General features: G+C 43.2%; 1 protein-coding gene across 3 annotated transcripts in view; it reads left to right on the top strand.

Moving 5' to 3' along the window:
• Positions 1–4,483: 4,483 nt before the first annotated feature.
• ACVR2A (activin A receptor type 2A) overlaps positions 4,484–18,980 on the top strand; it is a 77,522-nt gene continuing 63,025 nt past the window's right edge. For 2 of the 3 annotated variants that reach the window (XM_089520066.1, XM_089520065.1), the window contains exon 1: positions 4,484–6,105. In XM_089520066.1, the coding sequence (XP_089376192.1) occupies positions 6,051–6,105 (55 nt within the window). In that variant the 5' untranslated portion in view covers positions 4,484–6,050. Of the gene's footprint in view, positions 6,106–7,312; positions 7,333–18,980 lie in introns of those variants that run through there. The other variant, XM_089520067.1, reaches the window with a different exon arrangement.

The raw sequence follows: 18,980 nt of genomic DNA, 5'->3' as shown, positions 1-18,980 counted from the left end.
AGGCATCCATCCTATCTTCTGACCATCTACCTTGACATTAATGTAGAAAGCCACTTGACAGTGCTGTAAGTTTCACAAGAAGTTCTCGAAACTGAATCGGAAGCTTTCCCTTTGAAGCCAGCAGTAAGGAAATACTGCCAGAGTACAAATAAAGGACAAGCTCTCTGGGATCACAGCCCTATATCTCTGTGTCTGCGTATGCCTTCAACTTGCCTGTCAACTTATGGCAACCCCATAAATTTCATAGTGTTTTCTTGGGCAAGGAATATTCAACTGGTGCTTTTACCTGAAATATAGCCTACAGCACCTGGTGTTAATTGGTGGTCATCTATGCAAGTACTAACCCAAGCTAAACCTGCTTAGTGTCCAAGATCAGACAGGAGCTGGTGTCTTCAGGGTATTTAGGCTCACTATGACTATGCTTGCCAGAAGTTCATAAGTTATGGATTTGTTCTTCTTCTCTTTGAAAAAATATGAGTTGTGTCAGTAAACATTAACAAGCCCCACCTTCAGTTTCAAAGGCTATGGAGAGGCAGATTCTACTGGTATATTTTTAAGAAAACCTATTTAATAATAATTAAATAAAATGGCAGAAGAGGGACTCATGATTAGTTAACAGAGCCATACAGTGTCAGTTTAACTGGCCACACAGAAGGAGAAATGCTATCCGATACCTATCTACTCAGAAGTATAAAAATTTACATTAGATGCAAACAAGGCTAACTCTGAGGCAGCTGCACCTAACAAAGGATGGAGGCAACTTGGATCTCGAGAGGAGCATCTCTTTGTCTAATGGGACTTAAAAATATTATCTCCTGGAGTAGCCACCTGGCCAGAAGGAAGAGGGGCTGACCTTCATGAATGCCCCTCCAATACTACCTGAACTGAGAACACCTACATTTTGACAAAATGTGGGCTTGTTTCTCCCATATGATTTTTAAAAACATTTTTGCCTCATGAAGAAGCCAGTGGAGCTTTTAAAGCTTGCAACGTGTATTTTGTGCACTTTGGTTGTCCCCATAAAGGTATCACCTGTTTATGGATTTTGGCTGTCATTGTACTTTTTAATGATTAAGTGGCAGGACAGGGCCCCATGATTAGTTAGGAAATCCATAAATTCCCAGTTTAAACTGCCACAAAGAAGAAGAGCTACCCTCTGCTTATCTATTCATGAGTATAAAATTTATATTGGATGCAAACGGGGCTAACTCTGAGGGAACTGCTTACAGTGATTCAAAGAAGCAGCCATGTTAGTCTGGAAAATCAGTATGCAAAGGGATCTTGCAGCACCTTTGAGACTGAAAGAAAGAAGTTGGTAGCATGAGCTTTTGCAGACTTGAGCCTGTTTCCTCAGATGCACATTTGGAGTAGAGAGTCCTGGGACAAACCTAATTTGAACTGACATTTTCACACACAACTGGTTTACATAGATCTGTCTCTGGATTCTCCTCTTCAAACACGCATCTGAGGAAGCAGCCTCAGGTCTAGGAAAGCTCATGCTTCCAGCTTCTTTCTTTCAAAAGTGCTACTTTGCATACTGCCTATGGCAGTTGCAACCAATGACTCTTTGCTAAATATACAGTGGAACCTTGCTATACACGGAGGGATCCCTCCGTGTATAGCAAATTCCGCCTATGCTCGAGCCCCATTGTTTCCAATGGGGCTCATGCACGGCGGCGCGGTGGCACGCAGGGCGCAACGGGTGCGTGCACCCATTCAATTGAATGGGACACGCCGCCCCTTCTGCCCCATGCGCGCCCGCAGCTTTGAGCGCGTATGCTCAAAGCCGCCTATAAAAAGTCCGCGTATGTGGAGGCGCGACTGTATATGTGTATGTATGTATATATATGCATGATTCAACCCCATCCAATGATCCCACATTGTTAGCAAGTGTGGCGTAGTGGTGTCAGTGTTGGATTATGACTCTGGAGACAAGGGTTCAAATCCCAGCTCAGCCATGGAAACCCACTGGGTGACCTTGGAAAGTCACACTCTCTCAGCTTCAAAGGATGGCAATGGCAAACCTTCTCTGAGCAAAGAAAACCCCATAATAGGCTCGCCCGAAGTTGGAAATGACTTGAAGGCACACAACACACACAAATGCAGAGAAGCGAGTTCAATGGAAATATAATGAACGCCGCCTTAAAAGATTTATACAAAGGATCATGTCAGGGTAAGCCCTGCTGCTGCTTGTTGCTGTGTGCCCTCAAGTCCGACTTGTGGTGGCCCTTAAGGTGAACCTATCATCATGGGGTTTTCTTGGCAAGTTTTTTCCAGAGGGAGTTTACCATTGCCTTCCCCTGAGGCTGAGTACGGCTTGCTCAAAGTCACTCAGTGGGTCTCCATGTCTGAGCAAGGATTTGAACCCTGGCCTCTATAGTGGCTCAAACCACTGGCTCCCATTGCTACCCCCAAGGAAAACATAGACACAGCCTCACTATATATTTAGGCATGGGCTTCCTCCCAGACAGAATGACCAGACTTGGTCCTTCTTTCCCGGCACCTGTCCTCCGTTTCAACCTCCTGTCCAGGAAGAATTCCACAACGTCCTCCATTGTGAGCATGGATTTACGTCTGCATGTGTGTTTTTAGCCTTCTGTTTTGTTCATTTGATTTACAGTACATGTATAGTAGTATTGCATGGCGGAAGAATTCAAAGACATGGCCCTGTAGAATCAGTCTGCAGAGAGACCTTGTAGCCCCTTTGAGACTAACTGGGGGGGGGGGGGGGAGTTGGCGGCATGAGCCTTCCTAGACTTCAGCCGGCTTCCTCAGATGGTTTTGGAAAGGCTTCCTGTGAAAACAGGACGCTCTCATAGAAGAGCTAAAAAAGCCCAGGTGGCTCTGAAGGGATCCCTTTCCTGGAAGAAAACCCTCCTGTAATCTATAGGCAGTGAATACACAAATGCATTTGGTGGTGTGGAGGAAGCCAGGCACAGACCTATCTGTGCCATTGGATGTCAATTCAAATTACAAATCCTTTGTGTATAGAAATGAAGTGGCGGGTCCAGTTTTAATGTGGACTAATGACCATTGTTAAGACTGGACCTGCAGCTCCATTTCCATACACAAAGGATTTGTAATTTGAATTGACATCTTCACATACCAATGGCACATACAGTGGGCCCTTGTGATACGCTGGGGTCTGGTTCCAAGATCCCCGTGGATAACAAAATCCGTGGATGCTCAAGTCCCATTAAATATAATGACAGAGCAAAATGGTGTCCCTTATAAAAAAATTAAAATCAAGGTTGATATTTGAAATTTATACCTTTTTTCAACATTTTTAAACCATGTATGCTTGAATCTGTGCATAAAAAATCAGTGTATAAGAAGGGCAGGCTGTATATGTCTGTGCCTGGCTTCCACTCCACCAAATGGATCTGAGGAAGCAGACAGAAGTCATGCTGCCAACTCCTTTCTTGCAGTGAGTCTCAAAGGGGCTACAAGATCCCTCCACGATTGTTGTTGTTGTTATGTACATCCAGATGCATATCTGTGGAAGCAGACTGAAGTCTACTAAAGCTTATGCTGCCAACTTCTTTCTTTCAGCGAGTCTCAAAGGGTCTGCAAGCTCTCTTCACAATTATTACTATCCCTCTGGCTTTTCTTCGCGAGCGATTATTACACAGCATATCCAAATGCATCTGAGGAAGTAGACTGAAGTCTAGGTAAGCTCCTGCTGCCAACTCCTTCCTTTCAGTGAGTCTCAAAGATCCATCTCTAAGTAGCATTACATGTATTTAGCTTTTGTTGGTCCTCCATTTTGTCCTCCCTGCGGTCAGAGGCCCTCTGGCCCAGCCTAGTCCGACTCCAGGGCAAAGCCTCCCTCCTCCTGCCCTCAAGCAGGACTGACAGGATTTGGCTCCATCTATGCAACATACACACTCCTCCCTGAAGGAGGTGGAGGGATAAGCATTGGAACGCAAGGCCCAAGCCCCGCCCAACAGGGGCGGAGCCTCAGAGCGGAGGGGAGGGGAGGGGCGGGGCGACAGGGAGCGGAACCCTCCCCCATCCAACCGAGATCCCGAGTGGTCAGAGAGAGCTGCCAATCAAAAGAAAGGAAAAAAGAAGGGGGCGGAAAAAACCACGCCCACTTCATATTGCTCCGCCTGAGGCAGAGAACAGGGGGCGGAGCCTCAGACTGGGGGGGGCAGGAAAAAAACCCATCCGACTGAGGCTGAGAGAGAGCCTCTATTCCCGCCCGCTGGGCTGCGAGTGGTCAGAGAGAGCTGCCAATCAAGAGAGAGCAAAGGAAAGGGAGGAAGCCACGCCCACTTCACATTGCTCCTCCCACTTTGCGCGCGCGAGAGAAAGAAGGGGCGGGTAGATAGGCGGCCGTTGCGCGCGCCCACCAACTGTCCTGACCTAGAGAGAGAGAGAGAGAGAAGGAAAGGAGGGCAAGAGTGCGCAGGCGCGCGGGGCGGGTCTGGTGCCGTTCGAGGGAGGGAGGGAGGGAGGGAGTTTGAAAGGAAGGGGAAAATCGGAGCGAGGCGGAGAGAGGAAACAAAAACAATCGCCCGGGCGCCGCCATCTTGGGTCTGGCTCTCCCCGCCGCCAGCAGCCCCAACGCGAGTGAATGGGTAGCTATGAAAGTACCACAGGGGCGCAGCGGGGCAGGGAGGAGGAGGGCCGCTCAGCCGGGGCTGGGGGGCCGTGAAGGAAGCGCCCACGCCCCCTCCCTCCCCTCGCCGCCCCTCTTCGCCTCCCGACGCTGCCGACGCCGCCCGCAGGGGAAGCCTCGCCTCGGCCCTTCTGCCGACGCCGACGACGCCGCCTCCAGCTCCTCTGCTCCTCGTCAACTTGGGCTCCGAGGGCGCAAAGTTAGGCTCAGCCTCAGCAGCCTCAGCAGCAGCAGCGTCGCCTTCTTGGTGGGCAGCCGAAGGGAGAGCAGAGGGCTGGACCAGGCGGGAATAGTAGCAGCAGCAGCAGCAGCAGGTCCTTGGAAAGCGGGGAGGAAGCGCTAAGGAGGAGAGGGAGGGAGGGAGGCTTCGTGCCCGGCTGCCTCCTTCACGCTCTCTCTCTCAGGAGCAGCGGAGGAGCAGGAGAGCGAGAAGGAGAAGAAGGAGAAGAAGAAGAAGGCAAGCAAGATCGGAGGCCCCCGGAGAGTCGGAAGGAGCATAACAACAACAATAACAATCCCCCCGAGTGTGTCCGGGGTCTGCGTCGCCCCAGCCTTGCCATGGTCGCCCAGCATCGCCCCGTTTGGACACACTCCTCCTCCTCCTCCTCCGCCTCCGCGCCTTCAAGGAAGGGGGGCTGCTAGGCTGAGGAAGGGGAAGGGGAATAGGCCCGCTCCGTTGTCCCTCGCGGGGGGGTCTCTTGAGTATCGTCATCATTGTTAAATTCAAAGGGTCCTCTCAGCCCTCGAAAGTTTTCCTCCGAGAAGGAAGGCGGCGAGAGGGACAAAGAAGGACCCGGGGACAAGGAATATGCCTCCTTCGTTGCTCCCTGGCTGAAGAAGCCCTGGCTTCCCTCCGGGTTCGGCGCCTTCTCTCTTGCCTGCTTCTCCAGGGTTGATTTCGACGATTGTCATTAATAGGAAGCGGCCGTGTTTCCAGATCCCTTCCTTGCAAGATCATCATGATTATCCGCCCCTATCACAACCAGCGGAGTAGTTGACTCTCGCTCCTTCCTCTCTTGTGTTGACAAAAGAGAGGGGACTCTCCCTGGCCCATGCCTCGGAAGGAGGCGTGCGTGTGATGGAGACGAAAGTGTTGTTTACTAATAGTAGTAGCACCTCGGCGGCCTCTTGCCCGCTTCAGGCCCCGGAGGGAGGGAGGAGGCCAGGAAGACGGCCCCTTGCCTGCTAACTCTGAGACTCTTTTCCGTAGAGAGAGAGGCCTCCCTCCGAGTGTCTCCCCAAACTCTCACCCATCCATCGCTCCTGGCTTGGCAGAAGGAGGACTGAGTCTCTAGCAGGCGCTTGGGTTTTACTCCTCTTGCTTTCCCATAGAACTCTGAAAGGAGGGTTTTTCCTATTTGGGAGACCCAGGACGCTGGAGATAGAGATATAGAATTTCTTCGTATTGATTTTAACCGTTTGGAAAATGGGAGCTGCTACTAAGTTGGTGTTTGCTGTTTTTCTTATCTCTTGCTCTTCAGGTAAAGTATCTTTCCCTTCCCACAATTTAGTCTTTCTTCAACCTTGCCTTTATAGTGTCGCTTAGGAAAGCAAATTAGCCTTTTCACATTTGAATAAAGAGAAATCTCTTCTTCACCAATACCTTTTGCCAACAGCAATGATGACACATACTGGTTTTCCTTTTCTTGACGACAGATTAGCTTGAATGCTACAAACCAGCATCCTGAACAAGTTTTGCCAAGTGCTGGTGTGGAAGCTAATAATTAGGAGCAACTTGAATGAAAGGTTTTGGGGGTTTAAAATAATCTGCCAGGAAGTCAGCTGCAATGTTCCCATGTAGATGTGAGCAGGCTTTTAGGAAAACATGGTGCTGTGTTTTTAGGGAAAGGCTCAGTGGTAACATCAAGTGGCCTTGGGTGAAAGGTACATGCTTTGAAATGTTGTCCCTGCAGCTTTATTCCAGGGCATGTCTCTTCATTGGCCCAGTGACCCTCTCCGTTCTTCATCTAATGAAGAGTGTCTGCTGGAATAAAATGGTGAGCAGCTTTTGGTGGTGGAGAAATGCCCTTCTGGGCAGCAGCAACTGGTGATGAGAGAGAGACTCTGTAAGGTGTGCTCTGCGCTGGGGCCATCTAGTAATGAGTCAGATGGCCACTGCTCTTGGTTTCTAACTAAGAGTTAGGCTTTATTTTTGCACTGTGTGGGATGTCTGGTGTTAGTTAAAGAGTAGCGTGGATATTGAATCTGAATTGGTAGATACATCTGTCATGATTTCACTTTTATTCCCATCATTAGATAAATTCTGCTCTGCAGCAGTTGTCTAATATGTGTAGGATCTTGCTGAATGGTACACTCTCTTGTGGTTATTAAATGGATGCAGTCTAGTCTTGTGTCTGTAATGTTATTGATCTATTATTCCGTGTGGGTTGACTGTGCTCTGAAATGGCGATCACTGCTAGAGACTGAACAGAGACTACTTAAAGGGGAAATATAACTGAACTAATCATAGTAGCCCATCAAATGAAGCTACAATAAACTGTGTATGTAGTCATACTGTGCAGCCACCTTAATTTCCCAATGAAAGTTGCTTATATGCTTGTATTATATGCTTTTTAAAAAGTTTTCTTAAATGTAGAAGAATCTTATGTCTCCTCCTCTTTATTTCATTTTGTAAATTCTAATCAAGTTTTCCTTTTCAGAGATGTATCTTACTAATGGTTTAACACTGTTCCTGTCAGTAAAAACAAGTAAGCATAGTGCATATATAATCAATGTCAAACTTTCAACTTCGTCCCAAATATGTTTACTTGAAATTAGATTCCTTTTGCATTTCAGAGAAGTTTACTACTTGGCTATGCCCAGCTTATGTGTACTTATGCTTTTGATTTAGTCAGAAGGATTCTTTGATTCAGGAGGCAATCTGTTATGTGAAGTTCATGTTCTTGTCTGTAGTACTGTAAGTTTTCTGCATGTTAACTGCTATATAAGGCATGTGTAGGAAAGGAGAATGGATGGTTAGAAATATGCATAGCAGCTCACATGAATGCATTGCTTTTATAATTGCCACTGCTGTGGATGCAACATTTTTTGGAAAGGAAGTAACTGGTGAAAACACTTAAGATACTTAAAAACTTAGATTCATACTAGAGTAGGCTACATATGTTTTTCCTGTTACCTTTGTTAAGTTAGGCTTCTTTTTGACGGAATTAAGCACAATTAAAGCACAACAGCCAAAGCTCACTTGTTAGTTCTAGGTGGAATAGGTGCATTAAATCAAAGGAAACTTGGTAAGCCAATACTTAATGTCAGTCGGTTTGTGCTGATTGGAGCTAACAGTTGAATTTAAACCTATCTTTTTAAACTGTAAAATCATGGAAACAAATGACTATTTAAATACAGTCGGCCCTTCTTATACACAGATTTTTTATACACGGATTCAAGCACCCACAGTTTGAAAATGTTCCAAAAAAGTCTAAATTTCAAATATCAAACCTTGATTTTCCATTTTTATAAGGGACACCATTTTGCTATGTCATTATATTTAATGGGACTTGAGCATCCACGGATTTTGTTATCCATGGGGATCTTGGAACCAGACCCCAGCGTATCACAAGGGCCCACTGTAACAATAACCCTGATGGATGGCCTACTGTGCTCCACATCTCTTTTTCTTCTCAGATGCAGGTCAAAATTTTTTGTCCTTTATTGATGAGTTTTTAAGCTCTTACAGAATACAAATTATAAAGTTGTATTTAGTATAGAAAACACCTTTCAGATAAGATCTTTGGAAAGATCTATATTATGTCCCGAGTTTCTCATTGGTTCTCCACTCCACTTTTCCATCCAGATACAGTGCAATCCGGTAGAAACATCACTCCTTTTCTGTGAATATAGAGAAAAGAGATTTGTCTTCTCTGTTCTCCTATACTCCCAGTTATAAAATTGTAGTTGGAAACATAGCTAAATTACTTTAGGACAGTGGTCCCAAACTGTGCTCTTTAAGGGATTTTGGATTTCAGCTCCCAGCATCCCAGACTATTGGCCAACATGGCTGAGGCTTCTGGGAGCTTAAGTCCAAAACCTCTTAAAGGGCACAGTTTGGGGACCACTGCTTTATGATCCTAAGATCCCCTAGCCAACTTCTGGTTAATGTACTCCTAGAAAGTCAGTTCCATAGAACAGACTATCATCTCCTTCTGAATACATATAATTCAGAATGGAAGAGGATGGGATTCAAACTAATTATTCAGTAAGCATAACAGAAGTCTTCCTACAATATTCTGTGGAATACTTTGCATGGAGGTTAAATCTGATTTAAAACATACACATACTGGGAAAGTGGTGAAAGAGTGTAGGAAGTTTAATGGCAGATATATGGCTCCTTTAAGGGATCATATGTAAAAATTAATGTTGAGAGGATGTCATCAAGAGTGATAACAGCATTTTAACTAATACAGTGGTACCTTCCCTTATGCGGCCGGGGGGGGGGGGGTAATCTTAGTAATGGTATGGGTGATGGTCTTATCTCAGGTTGAAATAGTATGAATAGCTGTAAATGGAGAAGCTTTTAAAAATTAAGTAACTCTTAGAATAAATTACCATATATTTAGATTGAAATTAAGAAAAAGTGAAAGAAAATAAGGCAGACATGATATTTTATTTGCATATACAAAAACAGGAAATCTTGCTCTGTGTGTGTATGTATGTATTTCCATGTGCCTTTGACTTATGGTTGCCTGATGACTTATGGTGACCCTCACAAATTTCAAAGGGTTTCTTTAGGCAAGGAATACTCAGATGTTTTGCCAGTTCCTTCCTCTGAAATACAGTCTACAGCACCTGTTATTCATTGTTGGTCTCCCTTCCAAGTACTAACCAAGGCTGACTTTGCTTAGCTTCCAAGATCAGACAGGACCTGGTGCCTTTAGTTTAATTTTTGTTAACTACCATTGTGATTTCTGTCACCATCCCTAGAGCATATATTATTTCGTTGTGGTTTGTCACAAATCTGTATCCAAAAGAAATCCTAGTATATTTCTAGCTGAATTTCCTAATGATTTATAGTTGATGAGCCCAAGTACTGTCTAATGTATATCTTGTAAGTGGGATTGTTTTTACATATATCAAGGAAGAGTAATAGTGTTGGACTGTACTTGACCTGTTTGTTTGTTTGTTTTTGATATTCCGTGGATGTAAAAAATAGCCAGAGGATTTGTAATGTTTGGTAATTCTGAGATGCAATAACAATTTATTGTCTAGTGCAGTTCTGTATTGAATCTGTATTTAGAAACCACTTTTGTTGTTGCATTGATAGAAGGATGCTGGTTTGATTACTAAAGTATAGTTTCCACTGAATTGTCAAAATGAGAGTATAAGGAATGTCATTTATGCTTCCCTGTCTGTCAATAAACATATTGAATGGGGGTGGCAGTTCATATGAGGTAAAACATGACACTGTAGTGCAAGGAAAATTGCCATGGCATGAGAAACAATTGCCCCTGTTCATAATACTAGCTTAAAGGATTCTGATCTTCCCTGAAAAGAGTTTTCTTTTATTTACACACACACACATTTGATCCCAAACTGTTTCCAGAAAATTCTTTTTCCAGAGTGAAGCCTTTCTCAATAAAAGGAAATAACGGCTATGTCTGCATAAAATCCACCTCACACTTTAATCATGCCTAGCTATCATGGTTCTAGAGAAACATTTATCAGTATGAAGAATCACTCAACAGAGCATCAGTAGTTCTTCAACAAAGCACAAGGTCACCTGACAGTTCACTGTCTTTTCGTTCCACTAAAGACATAAAATTTACCAGATTTGTCCTATTTTCATCTTCATCGTTCAAGAGGTATATCCCTTTGGTTGTGCATTCTTTCTCTCAAAGCAACTGCTAGGTTTGTTTTGTTCTAGTCAAACTTGTGGGAACAAACTTGTTTGTTATTTTTATTAGGATGCAGAGCAGTGAACAACAACAATTTCCCTGCATTTAAGCCTGGTGGGACTTCTGAGTGAATGCATAAGGTGTGCTGTCTTATTGATGTTCAGTGTGACAAAGCTTGTTGGTATAGTATGGTTGGCCTGCAACATTGGCAGGCTAGTGATTGCAGCATCCATGGTTCACTAACCCCCATATTATTCACTGGTGGTGTATGCCATTAAATATGATTGATTGATTGATTGATTGAAATTTTATTTATATACCGCCGTTCCTATGATCACGGCGGTTTACAAAACAAAATGAAAATACGATACATTACAGATTACAGATATAATACAATACAGATCACAGATTAAAAATCAAAATTAACAGCAAAAATCCCTCATATAAAACCATACACTACTATACATCATTAAAATCCGTCATTAAGACCAGTCGAGATAATAAAACAGTCTAAAAAATACAATACATAGTATACAGGAGCAAAACAGTCAGGACATGTGGGGGAAGGCTTGATGAAATAAATGAGTCTTAAGGTTTTTCTTAAATGACTCCAGGGAGGGGGCTAAGCGGAGCTCCTCAGGGAGAGCGTTCCAAAACTGCGGGGCCACAACAGAAAAAGCCCTTTGCGCAGTCATTGCGTATCTTGTCTTGAGAACACTCAGAAGTTTTTTCCCACCTGACCTGAGAGTGCGGGGCGGATTGTATGGGGAGAGGCGGTCCTCCAAGTACTCTGGGCCCAAGCCATTTAGGGCTTTATAGGTAACAACCAACACCTTGTATTGTGCCCGGAAGCGAATTGGCAGCCAGTGCAGAGCTTCCAATATAGGTGTTATGTGGCTGGCCCTGGAGCTACCAGTGTCCAGCCTGGCGGCCATATTTTGAACCAACTGCAGCTTCCGAGTTTGGTACAAGGGTTGCCCCATGTAGAGCGCATTACAGAAATCGAGTCGAGAGGTTACCAGTGCGTGTACCACTGTTTCAAGGTCCCCCCGGTCCAGGTAGGGACGCAGATGGCGTATCAGCCGAAGCTGATAACAGGTGCTTCTAACTGTCGCATCCACCTGAGGAGTCAGGTGAAGCAAGGAGTCAAGAAGCACCCCCAAACTGCGAACTGAATATGGGGTGGGAATATCTTCATTTTCCCCCATCAATGGGGGGGGGGGCTGGAACCAAACCCTTGCGGATGGGAAGGATCCACTGTACTGATTTAGTTGCTCCAAATAAAGTAGTGAACAAAGAAATGAGTTAATTAGCTGTGAGTCCAGCCTCAGTGTTAAAGGAAATTCTTAAACATTTGCTATGAATATCAGGCTACTTGGTCAGAATGTATAATCACGACTGAGTGTTAAACATGCATTTCCCTCACATGCCTTTGCACACAGAATTTTATTCCTGTTCTATTACTGCTCCTTATGATCTTCAGTTACTAGATCATTAAGGTACTTAAGTGATACTAGTTTGTGTTTTGGATTTATTTCTTGTTTGGGCCTTCAACCATTTCTGACTTATGGTGACTCTATAATAGGGTTTTCTGGGGCTCAGAACGTGTGTAATTTGCCCGAGGTTCCTCAGCAGGTTTCCATGGCCAAGCAGAGCAGAGAGTAGTCCAACACTCCAATCACTGCACCATTTATTGCATCTAGTCAGTGAGTGATGCGTGATGATGTTACTGAAAGCTGTGAAAGTGTGTGTGGTTGGGCACTTTCATTTTGGCTTCAAGATAATGAAGAATTCATTGAAAGAAATTTAGGGCCGGAACAGACCAGCATAAAAAGCCAGTTTCAAGCCAGCTTGGGGGCATGGTGTACAGACGATGCACACCCCCAAAACACCTGGAAACCAGTTTCAGTCCACCTTGCTACCCACATGTAGCACATGTGGTGTGTATATGCTGCATGCCCATGGAGCACCTTACAGCTGGCTTCTGCCGGCAGCACAGGCAGTAAGCTGGCTTTTTACTGTCTGAAAAAGAAGTGACTCTTTGTTGCTCCTTTTTCAGGCGACTTCAAGATTGATTGGGGCCGCGGAGTGTAGTTGCTGCGGCCCCAGTTTACCTTCAGAAGGGGTGGCTTAAAGCAGCCCCTTTGGGACGGTCTATTTCATCCTATAATGTCAGTAGTGTTTATTGTTAAATATAACTTCTACTTGAGCTTTGGCAGTTCAGTAGTCAGATAAATTCTTTATTCTTTAAATTTATTGATTTCAGAAAATACTTCAGTTTACTCCTTGTCTGGATTTACTGAAGCATTTTCATTCAAATATTCCATACAGTCCAGATACTTAGAGGTATTCATTTCTAAACTCTACCATTCAGGACTCCTCTATAGCTAGTCTTGGTTATGCAAGTTGTTCCTGGCATTGCTTTAACAAAAAATTTGGTACCAGAGGTAGAAATAACATGGAAGAATAGGTATAGGTTTCTATACCATGAAAAAGAAGAGGAGTTAATTTTTAAGTAAACAATTTGTTAAAAACAAACAGAAGTAATTAAAAATGCATATGTGAAAGGTCAGGTAAGCCTTGAGTAAGTCAGCAAAACCTATCATTGGTATTTTCTTGGCAAGATTTGTTCAGATTTGCCATTGTCTTCCCCTGAGGCTGAGAGCATGTGACTTGCCCAAGGTTACCCAGTGGGTTTCCATGGCCAAACTGGGAATGGAAGCCTGGTCTCCAGGGTTATCCAAACTAACCACTATGCCATGCTGGCTTCCTTTAGATCTTCTAAGCTTTTTCAAAATGCTTTCAGGAATTATTCTTTTTTTTCAGCCTCTAATTTCTTTATGATTTTCATTTTTGTGTCTAAGTGTATAAGTGTATGCTCTTTAAATTGTGCTGGGCGTAGTTGGTAAGGCAGGCTTATTTGGTGTCTCCTTTTCTCTTTGGCTGTTAATGCATGCTCAGTAAGAGATTCTGGAGGCAACTGCCTTGCCTGTATGCCTTGCCTGTTGCATGGCGGCACACACAGCTAAAGGAGGATCAGCTAGAATTGAATCCCATTCTTTCCTAGCTCAAGCTTTATTGCATTGTTTGCTGCAGACATGCTGCTGCAACCTGAAAGTATGTGCTTCTCCACTCTCCTTCACCCAATGGCAGTGTAGGTAAAAAATTAAAGTACTTCCAGTTAGACAAGAGGATGAGAAGGAAAAGGGGGCTGGACAGACATAGAAAGATTGTGTAAAAAGGAGCTTCTTTGTGAGAGGCTTTATTTCTTTATTACACTTATATCCCACCTTTCTCCCAAAATGGGGTCCAAGGTGGCTGGTTAACCAGGGTATGCCTGTATACTAGTATTATTCTTAGAACACTGGCCTTGGTGTGCAGTATACAGCTTTCGCTCATATTGCTCAACTACTGTAGTTTCATTTTTGCTTACCAGATCTATTCTTGTTGCCCTGCCTAGTAGCACAAAGATATAATTTATTTTGCAGTCCTCTTTAGCTTCTATATGGAGCTGTTAAGTGATTCATTAATTTGGACTGTTATATCAACAGTGTGTTAAGGCTGCATAGCACTTTGATTTTCAATAAATTCAGATTCCTTGACATTATCTTAATTTATCTTAATTTGAACATAGTTCTGGACTAGATGATGGATATGTTAGGAAATGACATTTATGTGTCCACAAGATAGAGCTGTAGCAGAACCTATTACAGTTCCAGTAGCAGTTGACAGTTGACACTTTTATTATGGAATGTTGATGTTGTCAGTCCTTCTGAGAGAGTGTGTCAGTTATGACAGTTGGTGTAAGAGTAACTGCCTCTCTGTTTTTGTTGTTATGGTTGTTTGGTTGGCAAAGTAATTTATTTATTAAAGTAACTTATTTATTAAAGCTCTCATGTAGAGTGAAGAAGGCTTGAAGTGCTCTTGTCGTCTCAAGCCGGGAGCTTAAGGCCGTTTGCAGTGGTGAAGGAATATTTTCCTTCTTGGCCTGAATACCTTTGCAGACATCTCTTCAGATTCCTTCTCCCTGGCGTCCTGTCGACGTGGTTCAAGTCTGTAGGTGGTCGTGGTGGACACAGCACATCTTTCCATGTCCTAACAGGATAAACATGCTGTGATTTAAGTCCAGCTCTCGGCTCCGCCATTTAAAAAGGATGTGGAGAAACTGGAGCGTGTCCAAAGGAGGGCAACCAAAATGGTGAAGGATCTGGAAACCATGTCCTATGAGGAACGACTTAGGGAGCTGGGGGTGTTTAGCCTGGAAAAGAGAGGGCTAAGAGGCGATATGATAGCCCTGTTGAAATATTTGAAAGGATGTCATATTGAGGAGGGAGCAAGCTTGTTTTCTGCTGCTTCAAAGAACAGGACCCGGAGCAATGGATGCAAGCTACAGGAAAAGAGATTCCACCTCAACATTAGGAGGAACTTCCTGACAGTAAGGGCTGTTCGACAGTGGAACACACTCCTTTCTCAGAGTATGGTGGAGTCTCCTTCCTTAGAGGTCTTTAAACAGAGGCTGGATGGCCATCTGTCGGAGATGATGATGATGATGATGATAATAATAATAATAATAATAATAATAGGATTTATTTATATGCCGCCCAATCACTGGGAATCCAGGCAACTTACAACAGAGGGGATAATAGATGGTTCCCTGCCCTCAGGCTTACAATCTAAAAAGACAGAAAAGGAGAAGGGAATGGTGGGGGGAGGAGGTGCTTGGCAGGGGGTTCCTGCATGGCAGGGGGTTGGACTGGATGGCCCTTGTGGTCTCTTACAACTCTGTTATTCTATGATCCTGTGATCAGTTCCTATCAGCCAAAGAGTAAAGTGCTGTGGGAATTGTAGTCTAAAAAAATAGAAAGCCAAAATATTTCCAGCTTTGTCTGGCTGGATTGTTAGGGGGTTCCTAGTTGCATTTGAAATAATTTACTCTAGTATGGGATGCTTTTCTGTAATCCAGCAATAGTATGTCATATTTTCATTCCTGAAAGGTAAGCAAGTCCTGGAAGATGTTGCCCTACTCTCAAAGACCTTTGTCTCACGGGTTAATATAGGGTTTCTTCTTATTTCCTATGCTATCAAACATTGCATTGTGGTGGAAACATGCAGTCTTCCATATGTTGTTGAACTGCAAATTGCTTCTGGTCTAACCAGCATAACCAGTGCTTGACCAATGGGAATAGTGCCAGTCTAGCAGCTGAAGGGCTGTATGATTCCCAGACCTAATCTACATGAAGTTACTGAGTGAAATTGTACAAGTATCTGATCTGACATATCATTAATGTGCTGCTGATGCAGATCTGTCTCAGTGCTGATGCAGAGCTTCACTGGAGAACTGTGTTAGATGAAGAAATGCTTTAGCACCTATCTTTAGAATTGCTTGCTGAGAAACCCAACCCACAATTGCTTTTATTCAATCTATGGTTTGGGTCCAGACTACTGTAAGTTAGTTGAATAAACCCCCTTTGATTTCAGTGGAACTTCTCCCATTGATTATGACACCTGTGTTCAGTTCATGTAATCTGGATCTAGTTCTTTATTTTTTGAAGTTCTTGGCATCTAGGAAATCTGGTAATATGAATGTTTCTGGTTCTTTTATTTTACCGTACTAGTAACTTGTTGTTTATTTTGTTACACAAAATACATGTTTGGGAATGGTTTGTCATATTTTGTACTGAAATCTTCCAAGAGACCTTTAAGTTGTATTGGTGACTGCTTATGATATACAAAAAGGTCAGATCTGGATTTCTATGTAACTGAATAAAGTGCAGTTTGCCTAAAATGTGTGATTACTCAAACAGTACTTTTAGCGTTGTATCTTTTCTCCAATGCTTAGAACAGATACTTTTCAGGAATGTAGATACCATGCAAGAATAGAGTCTCAGAAATGTAAAGCAAAGTCAGCCTTATCCTGTCATACACTTAAGCGAATGCTGTAGATTTGCAAACATTTGCTAGTAATATTGTGAACCTTTGAAAGGTTTAAATTGTTTAAGTGGATTGCATTAAATCAAGGCATTGTGAACCACTGGTATTAAGGAAGAAACATGAGGTTCTAATATATATATATATATATATACATATTTAATGTTCTTGCATGCTAATAATTGGCTGTATCAATAAAAATATATGTAACCAACTAAAAATATTGCAGTTATTCCTTAGCAACATAATATAAAATCTCTGGTCATGGCAGTTTGCATATCTTTTAAATTATGCTTTATGTAATCGTGAAAATACTAAACCAGATTATTTACAAACTTCTCAGAAGCCTTACAGAATCAAAAGATAAGTGTTTTTTTCTATGACATAGAAAATAAATGTTAGTGTAGTGTGACTGACTGTCAAAATATTCAATATTTGCACAATCATAATGCTCAGTGTCCTGCTCTCTCTATAAAAGCTTGCTCTCAAAAGGAGTATTTTGAACTTTCATTGTTACATTTTACATCAGAAAAGCAGAATTTGAACCAAATGTTGAGTGCAGAAATCAGTGCCAAACCATGAGCCACGTTCCCACTACGTTTAAATCTGGATTGCTATCTGGGTTAAATGGGCATGATTCCCACTGAATCCGATTTTAGACATCGGTTCAGAAAGGGGGGGCATGCTTTTTGCCCATTTTTACCCATTTAACCCATGTCAAAAAGACGCTGGAAAAATGGGTTATTTTTTGGGCTGGATCGGTTTATTTAGAAATAAATCGATTCAGCCCAAGTGGGAACCAGGCAGATTAGAATCGGATTCGAATTGGAATCGAATATGCCCTGGTTCCTACTAGCAGTCTGGCCCAGGGGGCAGCTGGCATTACCTGGCCACTCCTGGCCCTTAAATCCCCATCCCAGCCTCCTTGCCGGCTTCTTTGGCTGCTGACCGGCTTCCCTGGGCTTTTAAAAAAATTTCCCATGGCCGGGGAAGCCGGAAGGAGGTCGAGAGAAGCTGGAAGCCTTGCAACCTCCTTCCTGGCGTTCCCCTGGCTTAAAGGCGCAGGGAAGCTGGTCAGCAGCCAAAGAAGCTGGTAAGGAGGCTCAGCTGGGAATTTTGGGACCAGGATGGGCTGGGCCAACAAGCTGTCCCTCGCCACTTGCCGATTCCTGAACCGATTCCTGAAACCGGCGCAAACATTGTGGGAACCACGTTTTTTTCTGAACTGGTTTTAGGAATCGGTTCAGGAAATGGATTTTTCAGTAAGAGAGAATGGGCCCATGGTTAATTATCTTTTGTTTGTTCGAAGTAGATTTCTTCTAGATTGGAGTGAGAATGGTTGTCTTGAATTTCAGAAGCCTTCAAAGGTCAGTGCGGCCAAGGAAGATATATTGGTCTCCTTGGAGTTTTAAGCAGGAGGGGGGATTGGGGCTCCTTTTATTTCCCATGGCAAGTAGACCTGAAAATATTTTGAAGAGTTTTGATGGGAAAAGAGCTTCTAACTCATGGTGTGGTTCTCTTTTAAGAGGTTAGGTATTGGTTTAAAACACATATTCTTGTGATTTAATGAAGGGCTGAATCCAACGTTGCACTGATGGTTGCAACAGAACAGTCTTATTTCACTTCATCCTTACATACTACCTGAAAACTGAGTATGGAGGACCTCCCAGCCTTACAGCTTTGGGAAGTGCATGGAAGTAGGCTATAGTGGACAAGTTAAAAATATAAAACCATTCAAAACATACCAAAGCAGATGCCTCAGTATGCTACCATCCACCAAGTGGAATTCCTTGTTGAAGATAAATTTTTGTTTCCTTAAAACATTCATTTTTCAAAATGTATTTTAATCCACTTTTTAAAAACACATTTTATCCTACCCCAGTTATATTTTAGTTTTTATTTGGAAGTCTCTGTAAAGAGTATCCACAGCAGCAAACAGTGTAAATTGAGCAATAAAAGAAAAGTTAAAACCATCCAGAACTCAAAAACTAAGCATAGAATATAGATCTCAAGCATTATGACTTATCAAAATGTTTAGCTCATCTTACATCTCATGGAGAGAAACAGTAATGTCCCACGTGTTTTACGTTAAAGTTAGATGTGAGGATTGCAGATTTTAAAAGCTGGCATAAAATATGAAGCACATTTTTCTAAGATGACAGATCAAAAATTATTCAGCTGTAAAATGCAGCATCAGCTGGACACATGTAACATCAACTGATCACATTTATAGAGATAAATGATCTAACTTAATGTAAAAGGGACCATCTGTGATACTGATAATCAGAGATTTATTTCCCCACCATGTTGCTTCTGTACAGTTATTGCCAGCTGCACTGTCTTCAGTGGTTTAGAGATCTGCTTGGTACAGGCCCAATGGGTCAGCAGTTGGAACACTCCAGAGCTTGCTGTGGTCAGTTTGCACTTCGTTGTTGTTGTTTTTTGCACCTTCAAGACATTTTTGACTTACGGTTTTCTTGGCAAGATTTGTTCAGAGGAAGTTTGCCATCCCCTGTAGCTGAGAGCATGTGACTTGCCCGGGGTCACTTAGTGGGTTTCATGGCAGAGTGGGGAATCGAACC

Source organism: Sceloporus occidentalis, unplaced genomic scaffold, assembly GCF_023333645.1.
Source record: "Sceloporus occidentalis isolate IW3139 unplaced genomic scaffold, rSceOcc1.0.p SCAF_4, whole genome shotgun sequence".
In the NCBI taxonomy this organism is placed as follows: domain Eukaryota; kingdom Metazoa; phylum Chordata; class Lepidosauria; order Squamata; family Phrynosomatidae; genus Sceloporus; species Sceloporus occidentalis.
The sequence above is the reverse complement of the archived record's forward strand: the minus strand, read 5'-3'. Positions and strand labels throughout refer to the sequence as shown.